Raw genomic sequence first — 17,502 nt, forward strand, 5'->3', positions numbered from 1 at the left:
GTGTTATCTGGCTTCATGGACAGATAGAGCTGGGTGTCATCTGCATAGCAGTGAAAATGTATGCTATGTCTTCTAATGATACTGCCTAAGGGAAGCATGTATAATGTAAACAGAATTGGTCCTAGCACCGAACTCTGTGGAACTCCATAATTAACCTCAGTGTGTGAAGAGGACTCTCCATTTACATGAACAAATTGGAGTCTATTAGATAGATATGATACAAACCACTGCAGTGCAGTACCTGTAATACCTACAGCATGTTCTAATCGCTCTAATAGGATATTATGGTCTACAGTATCGAACGCTAATTACTCCCAGGAGAAAGTAATTTGTTATACTGCTCGTTACATTACTTTCATATTACTCTGTAAAATAGCTGAAACACTCATAATCACAATTTAACAATATAAACTTGAGAGGCTACAATCTCACACCGAACCAGCACAAAAACATGAAATGTGAACAGGTAGAAAGGGAGGCTGCAGCTCATCTTTTTTTTTTTTTTTACATGTTGAAGTTAAGGGTCTGGCTGCTGGGGTTGGCATTCACCCTGGGTTGTTGGCGGGCTTAGCAATAGCATGCTGTCTGGGCAGATGCTTACAAAGAACCAATGTTATGTTAGCAGCATAATGCGGTTGTTTCTGTCATGCATGCAGAGATCCACTTTACCATTTATTCCATCCTTTAGTGCAAAAAAAAATAAATGTGACTACGTCATTATTTTCCCTCTCTGACACCTTAACTGAAATCAGCTGATTGTAGTGTGAGTGCAAGAACAGATACGTAGGATCGATAGGCAGGCAAACTAACAGTTCCAAAGAATTGGACTACTGGGAACCAGTTTCCTACAAGAACCAGTTCTTGATTCCCAACCCTCGAGAAGGACTCTTCTGGAGTATCAAACTTAAAGCACAGGTGTGTGTACTATGAGACTGAGGGGTAGCACTGGTGGTTGCCATTACATTTATTTTTTTTCATCAGAAAAATGGTCATTGATGAAAAGTATTGGTCATGGAAATTGAGAAGTCTTGTTGATGAGCTGGAATGGGGCTTTTGTTATCCAGGCTTCCACGCAGGTCACACCATGAAGCACACATGGTGTGTGTAATAAAGATTTACCATCAAGCGTTGGCAGCTGTCTCTGTTCCTTTCCTTTATGGAATAACATTGCTGCTTCTTTGTCTTCAGTTGTGTACATGTGCTGCTCCTGGGACATCTTCAGGACGTTGATGGTCCAATTCTGGAAGGAAGGGGTGGAGCTGGAGGACTATGTCTTCTTCTTCATTGATCTTTTTGCTGAGGGTCTGGACGGGAGCGCTCCCATCAGGCCCTGGTTCAGAGGAGACCAGGAGGACTATGCGGCTCGCAATGCTTTCAGGGTGAGACAAGATGCTCTTTCATTGTTAAATTTTAAAGGATGCTCACTGATGTAAAGTGATCCGGTCAATTGATTAGCTTGTTATTGATTTCGTCAGAGTGTGAAAGTGCTGACGTATCTGCAGCCCCAGAATCCCGAATATCTTCAGTTTGTTAAAACTCTGAAAAAAGACGCAAAGGCGATGTTCAACTTCACCATCAGAGACTCTATGGTACAAATAACAATCCTTATTGATTAACTGAATCTGATATTTCAAATTTTTATTCAAATATGTGAGAGACTGATATTCATCTATAACAATCACATGCTTTGTCCCCTCAGTACAACCTGATTGCCGGAGGGTTCTACGACGGGGTGATACTGTACGCTCATGCTCTGAACGAGACCCTGAATTTGCAAGGACCAGGACTGGGACCAATACTGGGACCAGTCCAGAGGCCCAGAGGAGATGAGGTGACCCGGAGGATGTGGAACAGGACAATCAAAGGTGAGCACAGATATTTGTCAGCGGGTGACTAATCAGAGCACAGCACTGGGCTGAAAATCGCATGTGCACTACAAGTAACTGAGTAAAGTAGCACAGGTGTAGACTTCTCTAACTAACTGGAAAACCACACGTGGCTCTCTGATTGGCTGCCTGTGTGTGATGCTGTTGGACTCAGAGTAGAGGTCATGGACACCCAGTACTGGGTCCCAGTAAAATCTCATTTTGGAGTTTTAATTAGGATTCATTTAGACTGAAGATTGGACATGAATAGGAATCCAATCAATCCTGTATGAAAAAGCCGAAGAAACATAGGAACACATCAGATCAAATGCAAGTGAAAAGAAACACCGACACTAAAGCTTTGGGTTTTAGATTTGCCTTTATTGGATAGTGGCAGTGGAGATAGGCAGGAAAGTGGGGAGACACAGAGAGGATTGGACTCAAACCTGGTCGGCTGCTCTCCTTGCTATATGGTCACCTGCTCACCCACTGGCTAAACGCAACTGCACAACTTTCACACACCTCATCACCCTGTCAATGCCTTATGAGCTGTGGTTGGTGGATGCATGTTGCTAATGTCGACAATGACAACAGAAGTTGATTCAGGTCACTGAAGTCCAGCCTGAGGCTCCAGTGGTAGTTCAAGTTAAAACACTGCTGTCACAATGCGAGAGACAGGTTGCACCTGGACAGATAACCGGTCCGTCACAGGGCTGACACACAGAGACATTCACACCTGCAGTTGATCTAGAATCACCTCTTGTTCTAACAAGCTGTATGGTATTCATTGATCTAAAGTCTAAAGTTTGTAAAAGTTTTTAGTTAAAAAGTGTTCACTGGCAGTTCATAATACACACAGATAACACAGTTATCATGCTCCAGATGTAAGTTGGTGCTCGCAGATTTAGGTATAGAGAAAGCGGGGCCTTTGAGTGCACAGGTCAGGGACAGGGTCTCTTCAGTGTCATCCTGAACCATAATATGACATTAATCATAAGCTGGAAAATGAACAGCTTTCCAGCTTATGATTAATCTAAGAATTTGCAGGGGGTAAAGCATGTTAATGTCCTGTTGTTCTTTTGTGCGCAAAAACAATAAAAAAAAAAAGATTTTCATATTATTCTCTAACATCTGAAAGATCTTAGTTGAGAGCTCATTTTAAGAAATGCAGCATTTTGATGGGGGTATTATTGACATCATGCAGGACAGGCGGCGAGGACACTAAAGATTTTGTGAATGCAATGACTCGAGAACAAAGTGACAAAATAATTTTGAAATTGGTACCATAGGTGCATCTATTAAAAATCTCAGAGGAGGTCAAATTCTGGTCACCTGAAGGCCAAAGATCAACTTTCCTGAAGATTTTAGGATTTTTAAACTGATACCACAGATGCACCTACTGGGAGGAAGCCACCAGTGTTTTTAACAGTCTGCAATGTCTTTCTTATTTTTGTATATTTTGCTCTTGATTGTATATATTTCGCCTATTCGCTGTTCATTCCTGCTGTCTTCGATTTATATTTTATTCCGGCATAGTTGATTTGAAGCACTTACAATTTCGTTGTACCATGTACAGTGACAATAAAGGGCTTTTCTATTCTATTCTATTCTATTCTATTCTATTCTATTCTATTCTATTCTATTCTGTTCAAACAGAAGAACAGACTGGGCAAAAGATAGCAGGGCAGACAGGAAGGAGAGGAGAAGATTACAAACATGATTGGGGGGGGGTCCAGGTGTAGAAAACGAATGTCCACCACAGGATATAACAGCCGGACTCAGCTGGAGATGAGCGCTAATCCGATCTGTGTGTGTATATTTGTGTGTATAAGAGAGAGTGTAGTTGGTCATGTATAATAAAGTTTCATAATGCATAAGAAATGAGGACGAAAGGCTTCACAGACCTGGCCAACCTGTTCATCTGCAGTCAGTGTTGTGAAGGTTACTTTTAAAATGTATCCCACTACAGATTACAGAATACATGCCCCAAAATGTATTTTGTAATGTATTCCGTTACGTTACTCAATGAGAGTAACGTATTCTGAATACTTTGGATTACTTCATATATTATCATGCTTTTTTACAACTACATGAATGTACTATTGCTGTGTGATTTATTACTATTACTGAAGGTTACTCGCCATACGAATACAACTAGATTTTTAAGTCTTAATATAAAATGAGTAATAGTAGGGTGGACATTAGGTGAGGCTGCACTTTTTGCAGTGATCTCGTATAGAAAACTATTCCGTACGTATATAAAACAGGTCCGCGGCTCCGAACCGTAGTAAAGGGACCTCTGACTAATACGTCGGGCTCCGTGTCGGGCTCGTAGCTGAAAACTAGCTTTACTTTGTTGTCTGGGTCGACTGCTAGCGAGAGACAGAGAGAGGCATTGAAAGGCTGCTCCAACGGAACTTGCTGTTTCAGAGAAAACACGAACACAGTGTACAGTCGAGTCTTAATAGCTTACTTACAACTGGGCTCGTCAGGGACTCTTTTTGGCTGCAGTGGTTATTATTATATTTACATGCTTCCAGCTCCCGTTTCTGCTCGGTGACAGCTCGTACTTTTCCTTTTTCTCCCTCCCTCGCGCTCACAGAAACATAACGGGTATGGCAGTCCATTCTCCCTGCAGCCCAGACTACACTGCTCATGAGAGGCTACATTCTTTAGGGCGATGCCTGTAACACTCTCTTATTGCCTACATATTAAATCATTTTTTAAAATATTTCCTCACGTCATTATGAGACGCTAGATTGAGACACAGACATTAGAGCCTCTGTGTTTTGTTTGGGTTTCCACCGGCGTGGAATTACCAAAAATAGAGAGGGGACAGCCTAACATATGAAACAGGAAAGTACCGCAGTGTAATCCATTTATTTCAGCAAAGTAACTATTCTGAATACCACCTTTTTAAATGGTAACTGCAATGGAATACAGTTACTCATATTTTGTATTTTAAATACGTAACGGCGGTACATGTATTCCGTTACTCCCCAACACTGTCTGCAGCTGTGAGTCAGATGTGAAGCACAGTGTGAGCCTGCTGACTGGTGCAGACAACGCTACACGTGAATCTCTCAGGGTGACTTTTTTAAGCAAGCAAACATGGTGGCAGGAAAAATCTCCTCCTGGTTTATCATTCATTTACAGCACACACTGAACATGACATTGATTTTTTTTTTTAAATTACATAAAAACAATAAAACTGCTTAAAGGAACAGAACACAGCAGATTAGCACTTCATCAGCTAACATGGTTAGATCCTATTTTAATATACAGTGTGAACACACTGATCTCCAGTGTTCTCTTTCCATGTCACTGGTGCACTCTGACCCACAACCACACACACACACGTTGGTCCATGTGCAGCGTAAACTCTCCAGAGGGGACTGGGTTACCATCCTGTGCTGCCGATTGGTGTGGATCAGGGAAGGACGTCCATCGATGGTCCAGTCAGTTTAGGATCAAGCTTTCATGTCCCATAATGACTCGGCTGTCAGAGCGTCTGTTGGAGGGAGTGGAATTAAATGTTTTTCTATGCATTTCCTAATTGCCATGAAGAACCAGTTAGGTCAGTCCTGAAAACTAGTCTAAACTGGGATAAATTACAACTGCATTCTCAAACTGGAACAGCTCGAGCCTGGTTTCCTCGCAGTGCTATTTCTGTTGTAGTATTTTTGTAACCCTGTTTCCAAAAGACTTGGCCGACTGCTAAAAACAATGTAATCATTTACACTCTGTCAGGTCTCAAATTTAATTGAAACAAGTCCAAAGACTTATCATGTTGAATTTTAATGAAAGACAGAAAGTTTTAAAATTCCCTTTTAACAGGCATAAACCAGAAGACAGGACAAGACATGCTGTGGAAGACAGCCAGAGACTGATTAATAACTAATGATTAAATGCAGAGAGGTGTATAAAAACACAGTGAGTGAAAAAGGTGACTGACGTAGAAACACAGAGGAAGGCACCAGCTGCATAACTAATGGGTCCCGTGATCCAATCATAATAATATGCTTTATCAAAAAGAAAAGACAATAAAAACCCCTTGCTTTACTCTGCAACAGTCTGTCTCTTCAGAGAGGTAAAGATGAGGTGATACAGCTCAGAGGAAAACGAGCTAAACTTCGGCCATGTGCTGTTTTCTGTTACAAGTCAAAGTCTCTCTATTTTACGGAGCCCCTCTGATGACATGGTCCAAAAAATAAATAAATTGTGGCCACAAAATACTATTTCGAGGGCACGAAATAGGTATAACGTGCGCAAGAAATGCTCATTTGTGGGCACGAAACACTTGACCGATAACCGTGATCCTTCCCAGGCCCTTGCAGTTGGTTGACAATAAAATCTATCCCGGCATCCAGGTCGTACTTACGTCTGTAAAGCAGCTGGGCTCATAATATCCCGTTTAAATGTCTCTCCGTAATAATGGTTCCTTGCATTGCCAGGCTTTTCAAAATGCATTTGTAGCTCATTCCCAGCCTAAAAAAAACCTCAATCATACTGTCTCTGTCCATGGTGTATAGGTTTAGCCTACTCTTATGCTTATGTCTCTACGCAGCTGTCCAGGAATTGTATCAATATGATGTGCCCACGTTATCTATTTTGTTGCCACAAATGCGTAATTCATTGCCACGTTATACCCAATTCGTGCCCACAAATTAGCATTTCGTGCGCACGTTATACCTATTTCGTGCCCTCGAAATAGTATTTCGTGGCCACAATTAAGTATTTCGTGGGCACGTTATACTATTTCGACGGCACGAATTAGTATTTTGTGGCCACAATTTATTTATTTTTTGGACCACGTCATCAGAGGGGCTCCGTACTATTTGTCTCCCTTGGGAGATATTTTTTTCAGTTACACCACACAGACCCCTCCACACAATCACAAAAATGATACATATATACATAGAATAATAAAAACATTAAAAAGATTGTTCAGAGTAAGTAAATAAATAAATCAAAATAAAAACACTTATCCCCCCCCAAAAAACAAACAAACAAACAAAAAAACCCCCAATGGAATCCAACACATGCATCTGTAACCACAATAAAACATTTTTAAGGAACTAAGCAGCCAAATCTGTGCAGTGTTTTATTTTTCTGGGCCTGTTAATCTCGTGCTTTGTGTGGACTATAAATAATGTGTAAGGATCACCATCTACTTTATTAATATTTGGAATGAGCATTTTTTGGAAACAGGGCTGTACCTTAGAAACAGATATGTCCTTATATTTATCACGTATATGTCAACCAGCACTAATATAATCAAAACCAGAGTCAGACTCAGGAGCGGGACGCCCAGGTCCCACTGTGATTTCGGTGTGTGTTTCTTCAGTGTGTATGCGAGTGTGTTGATGGTGCTGATAAACAGGCTGCTCTGTGTGCTCTTTATTAGATTGAACAGCTTTTATCCACAACATACACCGAAACACCGTCAGCGGCCATCAATCAGTGGGCATTTGCGTCAGAGGTGTGTGAGATGGTGGATGGGGGTACAGGAGAAGGGGAGGGGAAATGAGGGGGTGGTAGTAAACAATCCTAATAGATGAAAGGAGGACAACAGTAGAAATGAATATAAACCTTTAACAAAAAGCAAACCTTCACCAAGCCTATGTAGTATTTGCCATTAAAGAATAATATTGTATTCTCTATATATTCTATTAATTTTATTTCTCTTGAAACACACATTAAGAGGTTTGTAGTGCAGTAAAAACAAAGTGCTAAGTGCAGTCTTTTGATACTTGCCTGGCTGAAATTCATTTTAATTTAACTGACATCATTTTGACTACAGATATAATTTTATTATTTTTTATTTATGCGCATACAAGTGGTAAATGGCCTGTATTTGTATAGCGCTTTTGCTAGTCCCACCTAGGGACCCCAAAGCGCTTTACACACCCAGTCATCCACCCATTCACACACTGGTGGAGGCAAGCTACAGTTGTAGCCACAGCTGCCCTGCGGCAGACTGACAGAGGCGAGGCTGCCATATCGCGTCATCGGCCCTTCTGGCCAACACCAGTAGGCAGTAGGTGAAGTGTCTGTGGGGTGGAAGGGTTCTCTCTCGGTATAGAGTGAAGAATTCAGTCATTAAGGAGGGACTACAGGTGCTGATCCTCCACATTGAAAGGAGCCAGCTGAGGCAGGCATCTCCAGGACAAGGTGTTATAGGCAGAAATGTCCTGCCATAAGGATAGCATACCAGCATAGAACTGGGACACGCTGGAGAGATTACACCTAGGCTGGCCTGAGAAAGGCTCAATGTTTCCCAGGAAGAAGGGGTGGTGATGAAGAGGTCTGGGCTTCCCTGCTGCCCTAACGTAAAGGCTAAACTCAAGGTACAATGTACAAAAGGGGCGACCGTGGCTCAGGGGTTTGGGAAGCGCATCTGTAACCGGAAGGTCGCCGGTTCGATCCCTGGGCTCTCTGTTCTGGTCGTTGTGTCCTTGGGCAAGACACTTACCCTACTCCGTCCACCAGTGTGTGTGAGTGAATAATGGCATTGTAAAGCGCTTTGGGTGCCTTGAAAAGCGCTATATAAATCCAATCCATTATTATTAAAAGTATCAGTTTCTGGAAAACAAATTTGAGATCAAAAACCTCTTTTCAACTTGATATTTTTTACTAAACGTTTGGATGAATTTTATTAAATGATAAAATGAATGTTACATGTACTATATAGGGGCGATCATGGCTCAAAGAGTTGGGCGTTCGCCTTGTAATCGGAAGGTTGCCGGTTCGAGCCCCAGCTCGGACAGTCTCAGTCGTTGACTCCTTGGGCAAGAAAGCTAATTTCTGCCGTTTTGATCCGTGATCTCATTCTAATGATAATGTTAAGAAAACATCAGGCCGAGATTAACGGAGTTTTGGTGTTTCTCACCAACAAATTTCCATCTGGTGGCAGATGGCTGCATAACATTAAGATACAACAATTTACTGGCATTAAGCATCAAAGAAAATGTAAACAATTAGATTAAACGACTAGTATGTCTGGTACCGACTAGTAACAGGAACAACTATTAGTTGACTAGTTGCGCACAACCCTAATAGTTATCAGTTATCGTTAACCATCACTTTTCAAAGAGCACTGAAACATCTAGGAATAGTAAGAACTACCCGAGGACTACATGAGGACTTTTCATGGACTACAGCTCACCATGATCCCAGACATCCTTACCAACAAACTGGACCACCTCAATATCCCCCTGTCCTTCTTTTGCGCTGGTGCTCAGAAAATACCTTGAGCTGAATATCCCAAAGAAGTCATAATGGACTCCAGGAGGCTCAGACAGGTCTACTCCCCTCCCATTATAAATGAAGAACGGGTGGAATCTTTCTCCACCTTCAGGTTTCTGGGCACCCACATCTCCGTCAATTTCACCTGGACTCACAACACCAACACCCTGGTAAAGAAGGCCTAACAGCAACTGCACTTCATCTGTGTCCTGAGGAAGAAAAAGCTGGACCAGAAACTGCTGCTAGCCTAGCATGCCTCACTGGAGAGCGTGCTCGCCTGATGCCTGGGTGTTTGGTATGCTTGGGCCACTACTGAGAACAGTAAGGTTGCACAGAAGGTAATGAACACCGCTCAAAAAAATCATTGGCTGCCTTCTGCCACCCCTGGAGGTCATTGCCAGATCCTCCTGTCTCAGAAAAACCAGGGCCATGATGACTTGCCTTGCATCCCACCCACCACATGTTTGACCTGCTGCCCTATGGTTGGTGCTTCAGGTCAATCAGGTCCCACACCTCCAGACTTAAAAACAGCATATTCCCCTGGGCTGTTCGGACTGTCAACAAACACTATCCCCCACATCACACCCCTGCCCACTCACCTCACCAATCGGAGCCTTCATCTGAGTAACCATCACCACTCAGACCACTCGCACGTGGACTCTTTTCAGACCGAGTAATTTGCATCCTTGCACTGCCTTTTGCAATTTCTTCTGTAATGTGTGCCTTTTGTGTATACCCCTCATGATTGTATGTATTTAAGCTGTTTGCTATTTATTCCTGCTGTCTACTATTCATATTTTACTCCAGCATGGTTGATGTGGAGCACCCACAATTTCATTGTACATTTTCAATGACAACAAAGGGCTATTCTATCCTGCCTGCTGTGTCCCTTGCATCTTGTTAAGTCCTCTTTGCTGCATGAGATAGCCCCTTTTAGTTACTTCCTGTTTTATTTTGTTAGTCTCTTGTCTCATGTGTTGTATTTAGTTGGATTTTCTGTTTGGAGTTTCCATTGTGCAGTTTATGTTCTAAGGCTTTTTGTTAATTGTGAACCAAGAAAACATTAAGTTAACCTTCATCATGTTTGCAGACAGAAAGACATAAAAGCACTCAAAGGTGCTCACGATTACATCTCAGTGAGTTTATTCACATTTCTTTAAATTTCAGAGCATTTCACCATAACGCGCCCACTAAAGGACAGTCTCAGGTAACTGAGCTTTGCCAAAATGCAGCGAGTATGAGGGAATTCTGATGGACATTTGTTGTGTCTCAGTTACTCATTAAATGAGGCTGTGCTGGAGTCTAGCTTCACTGTGTTTAACTTTGTTGTGCTTCACTAGAAGCATTGTTGTTTCTAGCTAATCAGAAAATATTCAGTTATTACAAAACTGTTGAGTAAAAGAAAAAAAAAGTTGACAATGACATTTTATTTACAATAATCTCTTCTCTCTGCTTGGTGGTATTACAAACAGGGTGGAGAACCACAGGGCTTTAAATGAGGAACCATTTCAGCTTAAAAACCCTCATTTGTCCCTCCATGTCCATACAGAACAGTGGGGTGGGGCAGGCTGCAGTAACCATGACCATACCACTGTAAAACCAGAAAATCTGACAGCTTTTATTTGATAAAGGTTGGTCGGTCGGCTGATTCTTTGAGGTCCCTCCCCCCTCGAGCTTGTATATTGCTGTTGTTTGCTGTGACACAGTGTCTCCATTCCTGATAATGGTCAGGAAGAAAACAAGCTCCTGTTTCACTGATTCCTTAAATTGAAGGTGAACCCGAGTTTAAATCCTGCAGGCTGTTGAGCTGTATGCAGTTTAATTGGCTCAGAGACTTCACTAGCCACGAGCCCGAGGAGGCCATGCTTCAATGTGCAGATTGATTTCCACACAATTGTGTGCATTTATACATATTACTACAGGCATAATAAAAAGCGACAGATGTTTGACTGACTGAGGAGCCAAAATCAGTGTGGAGAATTATTCCTGTAAACAAGCCGCTCTGTCAGTGATCATTCCACCTTTTTTTTTTTATTGTTGTTGGTGTTTGTCAAGGGATCTGAGAAGACTGCAGAGTGGTCGCAGTATTTTTCCATGTTGGAGCAGAAATGTGAGAATTACATCACCAACCCGTCAGGCTTCAGTTCACATTTGTGTTTGTCTAAGCTAGATCTTTGACCTTTTGGGTATGCGAGATAAAGACTTCCATCATTCAGGGTGCCAATAAAATATGTCAAATAAATAAATTTGATTGTGAAAGTAAACATTTCTCAGAACATGGTAAAAAAAGATTAACGTGACCTCACGTCAGTTCAAACTGTGCCCGAGCTGAGTGAAAATATTTCCCCATCGCTGCAAAGCAAACACTCAGAAATAACAGAGAAAAGAGTTAGTGTTCTCCAAGATCACAAACAGATAACATCTGCTCTGTGGCGTCTCTGCAGGCGTGATGGGCCCTGTGGAGATGGACGAGTTCGGGGACAGAGAGATGGACTTCGCTGTGTGGGACATGACCGATGTTGAGTCTGGAGAATTCCAGGTAAGACTATTGATGTCATCATTGTCATGTAACACCTTAGAGGTACGATAAAGGCTGCAGAGCTACCGTAAAACCGACTGGAGTAAAGTTCAGTGTGTCAGGGGAGACCCCGACGAGCGAACCAAGCTCTTGCAATGGTTGTATAAGGATCGAATGGCCCGTAGTAACGGGCCAGACACCCTATACTCCCCCAACAGCTCCCACAGGACACCCCGAGGAACACGGTCGAATGCCTTCTCCAAGTCCACAAAACACATGTAGACTGGTTGGGCAAACTCCCATGCACCCTCAAGTATCCTTGAGAGGATAAAGAGCTGGTCCAGTGTTCCGCGACCAGGACGAAAACCGCATTGTTCCTCCTGTATCCGAGGTTCGACTAGCGGACTCTCTTTTCCAGCACCCTGGCGTAGACTTTCCCAGGGAGGCTGAGGAGTGTGATCCCCCTGTAGTTGGAACACACCCTCCGGTCCCCCTTCTTAAAGATGGGGACCACCACCCCGGTCTGCCAGTCCAGGGGTACTGCCCCTGATCTCCACGCAACATTGTAGAGGCGTGTCAACCAGGACAGCCCTACAAAAAATAAAATAAAAATAAAAGTGCCAATAATCCCCAAACCAGAGTTCAAATTCTAAACCCTGCGTCCCCAACCCAGGGCCCTGACACACCAATAAACCCTATTCCAGGGGTGGCCAACTCCAGGCCTCGAGAGCCAGTGTCCTGCAGGTTTTAGATATCACTCTGGGTCATCACAACTGAATCAAATGATTAGTTCATTACCAGGCCTCTGGAGAACTTCAAGAAATGTTGAGGAGGTAATTTAGCCATTTAAATCAGCTGTGATGGATCAAGGACACATCTGAAACCTGCAAGACACCAGCCCTCGAGGCCTGGAGTTGGCCACTCCTGCCCTATTCGATACTGTTAGGGAGTAAGTGAGATTGCAGGCTTTGAACAAAGTGAAGAAACCAGTTGTGGTGTGTGTATGTTCCCAGGTGGTGTGCGTGTATAACAGCAGCATAAAGCAGCTCATCCTGCAAAATGGTCTAAACTTCCACTGGCCCAAAGGTTCTCCGCCACCAGACATCCCCAAGTGTGGCTTCAAGAACAACAACCCAGCATGTCTCACAAGTACGAACGCACAACTACAGACTACAGACCAAACTGCACAAAGGATGTCACGAGAACCAATGCATGGACTGGTTCTTATATAGTGCATTTGTATATAGTGCTTATAGTGAAGTTTGATATGTTCAAAAGGGTCTTTGCAATGGCTAACGTTATACATCCTTAAGGTAACTTAATGGAACTAACTTTAAAGTAACACTAACAGTATACTCAGTCATTTCAGCCTCTGTGCTGTCAAAAAATATAGTTAACACTTTAAAGAAACAGCTTGCTGCCAGGATGCCATTGATTTATTAAAGTAGTTTATCTTTAAGTACATGGGATGATAATTTTTTTTCCTATTGATAATCATATAATTTTAATGATTCGTACCTACATTTCTGGTATTGTGACATTGCTAAACTGCAGATCACAGGCTACGTCACAAAAACGTCACATTTTGAAGCCTAAACATCAGCATTTTTTTCTGCATAATCCATCATATACAATTGAATCAAATGAAAAAGTCTCTTTTTGAAACTTGTTTTTATTAGTATTTATCTTTTGCTTGATGCAATGTGCATAAAGTTTAAAATGAAATTATATGGAACAGTCTTTGACTTGAAGAAATTTGTTTAACAGTTAAACCTGTTTTCTGCGTATTCCAGCATATTACACTTGCTCTTTCAAACAGATGCAAGTAAAACACAGCAAAAAATAAATGAAATCTAAGATTCAGCAGCACTAATTCTATTTTCAGCTGATTAGCAGAAGCAGGGCCGGTGGAGGTTTGCCTGGTGCCACAGCGGTCATGTCAGTGGGGGGATCCGGGGGGTTTCTCTGTGAATTTTACGTTCCCATGGCAGCGTGCTAGGTGCTTGCTGAAATTTTGAAATGTAATTTTTCACTGTAGAAGGAAGTTTCATTCCCACGCAGAGTGTACAGCAGACACTAATGTTTTGGTCACTTTTTATGGAATCAAACTCAAAGTAATGTCAGTACTTCCAAGCTTTAAACGCTGCACATACTCTCTCCCACACTCCATATTATCCATTGTTGATCTACACACGTCTGTGGCTGCCACAGACGTCACACACTTGTACGTCATTGTCATGAGACACTCTCACAAACAAAATCACTGTTTAGTAATGCAGCATGCTTATGGGAAAGAAGTAAGAGTAATCTAATTACTTTTTTGCAATAGTAATCCCTTACTTTACTTGTTACTTTAAAAAAGTATGCCTTACTGCCCATCTTTGCTTATAACACATGTTAAGCCCCATGGACTGAAAACCGCTTCACCCAGAGCAAAAGAGCTCAAACTGGTCCTCACTCCTGCAAACAGTAATGGATTTTCTTCCTGTCTCATCTTTTAGGTACAGTTGCTATGCATCAGATGGTTGCAATGGTGATCTGCTTTGTCTTTGTCATCATCGTTACTGTCACCATCTTCATCTACAGGTGAGCCAAACATGTTTGTATCTCTGTACTGAGTATGAAAACTGGACGTATGACCCCATTGCGACCCCGGCAGATCTCAGTTTAAATCATTACACTCATGCTGCACATCAGGCCCAGAAAGAAAGGAAGGCTCGAAGGAGAAATCCTCATCTGACTTCAACAAAGAAAACCCTGATTTGATTTTGAGTCATTGAACGTGAAAATGAACAAAGCATAAAACTGACAAGAAGCTCACTCATGCACTCAAATTCAAAAACTGACTCCATACAGGCAGGTGAGACTCTACTGTTACGGAGGTTTGTTATCATCAGTTCATAAGCTGAAGTCATTCCCTTGCTCTGGTCTGGCTGCTTTTCCACTTATAGAGCATAATCCTAACTGGAACAAACGCTAGTGTAAAGCCAAGCATCTCTGACTGAGATCCTCAAAGCACACTCAAAGCACTTTCTACTACAAATTTCATCCACCCAATCGCAGACATTCATCCAATGCTTTTATCCATACCTAATACTTTCACACACGCTCACACGCCAGTGCTCCAGTGGTTCTAACACCAGAGCCACAGCCGCCCCACCAGATCTCTGTGTAACTCATTCAGCCTGTTTATCCTTTCCATCAGCTTTCTCTCCATTTTCCTTCCCCTCAAATTTCAACACACACACTCGCACATATGCACATATACACACTCTCTTCCTGTCTGCTGAACAGGAAGCTGAAGCTGGAGAGCGAGCTTGCAGCTCAGCTGTGGAGAGTTTCCTGGGATGACGTCCAGATGAGCAACCTGGATAAAGTCCTGAGGAGAGCGTGCAGCAGGCTCACCATGTCTCTGGTAACACAGCTGTTATTATACTATAAATAAATCATCCGTACTCACTGGAAACATATTATACCTAATACAGTGCCTGTCTTTACTTCCTGAAATTTTCCAGTTTCAGTTTATAGTCTGAAATGTGTTTGCATTTGTAAACAATGACTAACAGATGGAACAGGAAGCCTTCAACTGGATTTCTATTTTTCCCTTTCTGGAATTCCCGGCTACACCGGAAGCTCTCTGGGCCTGGATCAGCTGACTGACTGATTTGTTCACATTGAATTAAATCATTTTCCTAAATTCTTCATTGTATAGTAGAGTTGTGCAAAAAAAAGATAATTGAAGTCTCCTTCAAACCATAAACCTGGTTTTCTTTTCTTTATATAATATATATTATGTTATATATTATATAATTATTCACTGTGATGCTGATTACTCTATTAATTAGTAACTACTGGGCTGGACCACCCATGCAAAACATGAGGAAAAAAGTTTCCTCCGTATGGTAGTGCTGCATGTTATCCAGGACCTACACTCTTCATTGAAAAAAAGCCGAGTGTCTCGATTGTTTGTGCTTGTGTCTGCAGAAAGGATCCAACTATGGTTCTCTGATGACCATGGAGGGAAACTTTCAGATCTACACTAAAACCGGATACTACAAGGTCTGACAGACGCTGACAGTCCCATCACATGTTCCTCTAACAAGATGGTGTCAAGTGGTAATCTGGTTCACTGTGTCTCCTGCAGGGAAACTTGGCAGCTATCAAATACATCAACAAGAAACGCATCGAACTGACCCGGAAGGTTCTGTTTGAACTGAAGCATGTAAGAACTATCTGCCCACTAACCTACCAGCTAACACTGTACCTGACTGACCTAGCTTATAGGTCTTCTTGCAGGATGTTGAGCTTTTGTATTTGTAGCAAATGAAATAATAGCCTAGCGACTTGCTATAGACTGAAAACCTTACCTACTTGCATGCATATATATATATATGTGTGTGTGTGTGTGTGTGTGTGTGTGTGTGTGTGTGTGTGTGTGTGTGTGTGTGTGTGTGTGTGTATACACCTATCCGATCTAACCTCCTAAATGATCTCAACCTACCAATCTACCCATTTTGTTTGTAGAGCATGATAGGATTTAAAGTAGCAGCCTCTGTGTTTTTGTAGATGCGAGATGTCCAAAATGAACACCTGACCCGCTTCATTGGCGCCTGTATTGACCCGCCGAACATGTGCATCATCACAGAGTACTGTCCAAGAGGCAGCCTTCAGGTACGTCACACCCAGCTAATGTTTTGCTAGAAATCTGTGCATTATTTTTCATCGACACTTTCAGCTTGCATGTCAAAACCCTGGTCCAGTTTTACTTTATACAGATTAGAAATATTGCAAAAAGTCAGAACAATATTTCCAAATAATATAACTGCACACCTTGTCCACATCCTCAGTTTACTTTGGTTAGATCGCGACAGCTCTTTGGATGCAAACTCTGACATCAAACATGGAGATGGCTGCTGTGTGGAGCTCGTGTTAATACGGGAGCAGTTGAAAGCTGGTTAGGCATTAAGATATCTAAATGATGCAGTGGTTTCTACAGTCAGGAGGTAGCACTGCAGCCATCCTCTGCTCGTTCATTCCTTACATTTTTTCATATGAGATGTTTTTTGTGTTTCAGATGTTCTCTCTCCTCTCAGCTACAGTTATCTGTCAGCACTGTAGCATAGCAACCTCCCAGCACAGTAACCTAGCAACATGCAAAGGTTGATGTGGGCCGTGTGGGGGTTTGGGTTGTTGTCAGATGACCGCTGGATGTCAGGGCTGTCATCCTAACACAGAGCAACTCAGGCGGTTTGAGTTATTTTGAGTTTGTGCTCTGAGATGAGGATGATGCTTTTAGTGTGGGGAGGAAGAATGAATATCAAATATCAGCTGAAGCTGCTGCTTACAGATAGTCACAAGCAAAGACACCATTACTCTGCTGAGTGATTCAGTATTCAGTACACAATTTTAACCATGCACAGAAATGTCCTCGCAGAGCAGAAGTGTCCTCAGTGTCTGTCACTGAGGACCAGTGTTGGTCAAGTTACTTGAAAAGAGTAATCAGTAACTAATTACTGATTACTTCCCCAAAAAAGTAATCCAGTTACTTTACTGATTACTTATTTTCAAAAGTAATTAATTACTTAGTTACTTAGTTACTTTTTAAAAACACGATTTACAACCTGAAGAGGTGATAAAGTGATAGATCTTTCAGCCCAATTCTACTTTTTCTGCATAATCCATCATACAAAATGTAATCAAATGGAAAAGTTTCTTTTTAAAACTTGTTTTATTAGTTTTAATCTTTTAACTTTATGCATCAAGCAAAAATTTAATTATATGCAACATTCTCTGACTGGAAGAAATTTGTTTAATATTTAAACCTATTTTCTGCACATTCCAGCACATAAAATAATTTTTTTGTGTGTGTTT

The 17,502-nt window shown here is 41.9% G+C and overlaps 1 protein-coding gene across 1 annotated transcript in view; it reads left to right on the top strand.

Annotated features, from left to right (window-relative positions):
• npr1a (natriuretic peptide receptor 1a) overlaps positions 1-17,502 on the top strand; it is a 33,950-nt gene that overhangs the window by 10,846 nt on the left and 5,602 nt on the right. The window contains exons 3-12 of the mRNA XM_004564412.6: positions 1,189-1,379; positions 1,476-1,589; positions 1,700-1,865; positions 11,558-11,652; positions 12,645-12,780; positions 14,133-14,217; positions 14,926-15,046; positions 15,616-15,690; positions 15,776-15,853; positions 16,198-16,302. Coding sequence (XP_004564469.1) covers positions 1,189-1,379; positions 1,476-1,589; positions 1,700-1,865; positions 11,558-11,652; positions 12,645-12,780; positions 14,133-14,217; positions 14,926-15,046; positions 15,616-15,690; positions 15,776-15,853; positions 16,198-16,302 — 1,166 coding nt within the window. The remainder of the gene's footprint in view (positions 1-1,188; positions 1,380-1,475; positions 1,590-1,699; positions 1,866-11,557; positions 11,653-12,644; positions 12,781-14,132; positions 14,218-14,925; positions 15,047-15,615; positions 15,691-15,775; positions 15,854-16,197; positions 16,303-17,502) is intronic.

Source organism: Maylandia zebra, linkage group LG22 (assembly GCF_041146795.1).
Source record: "Maylandia zebra isolate NMK-2024a linkage group LG22, Mzebra_GT3a, whole genome shotgun sequence".
Classification (NCBI taxonomy): Eukaryota; Metazoa; Chordata; class Actinopteri; order Cichliformes; family Cichlidae; genus Maylandia; species Maylandia zebra.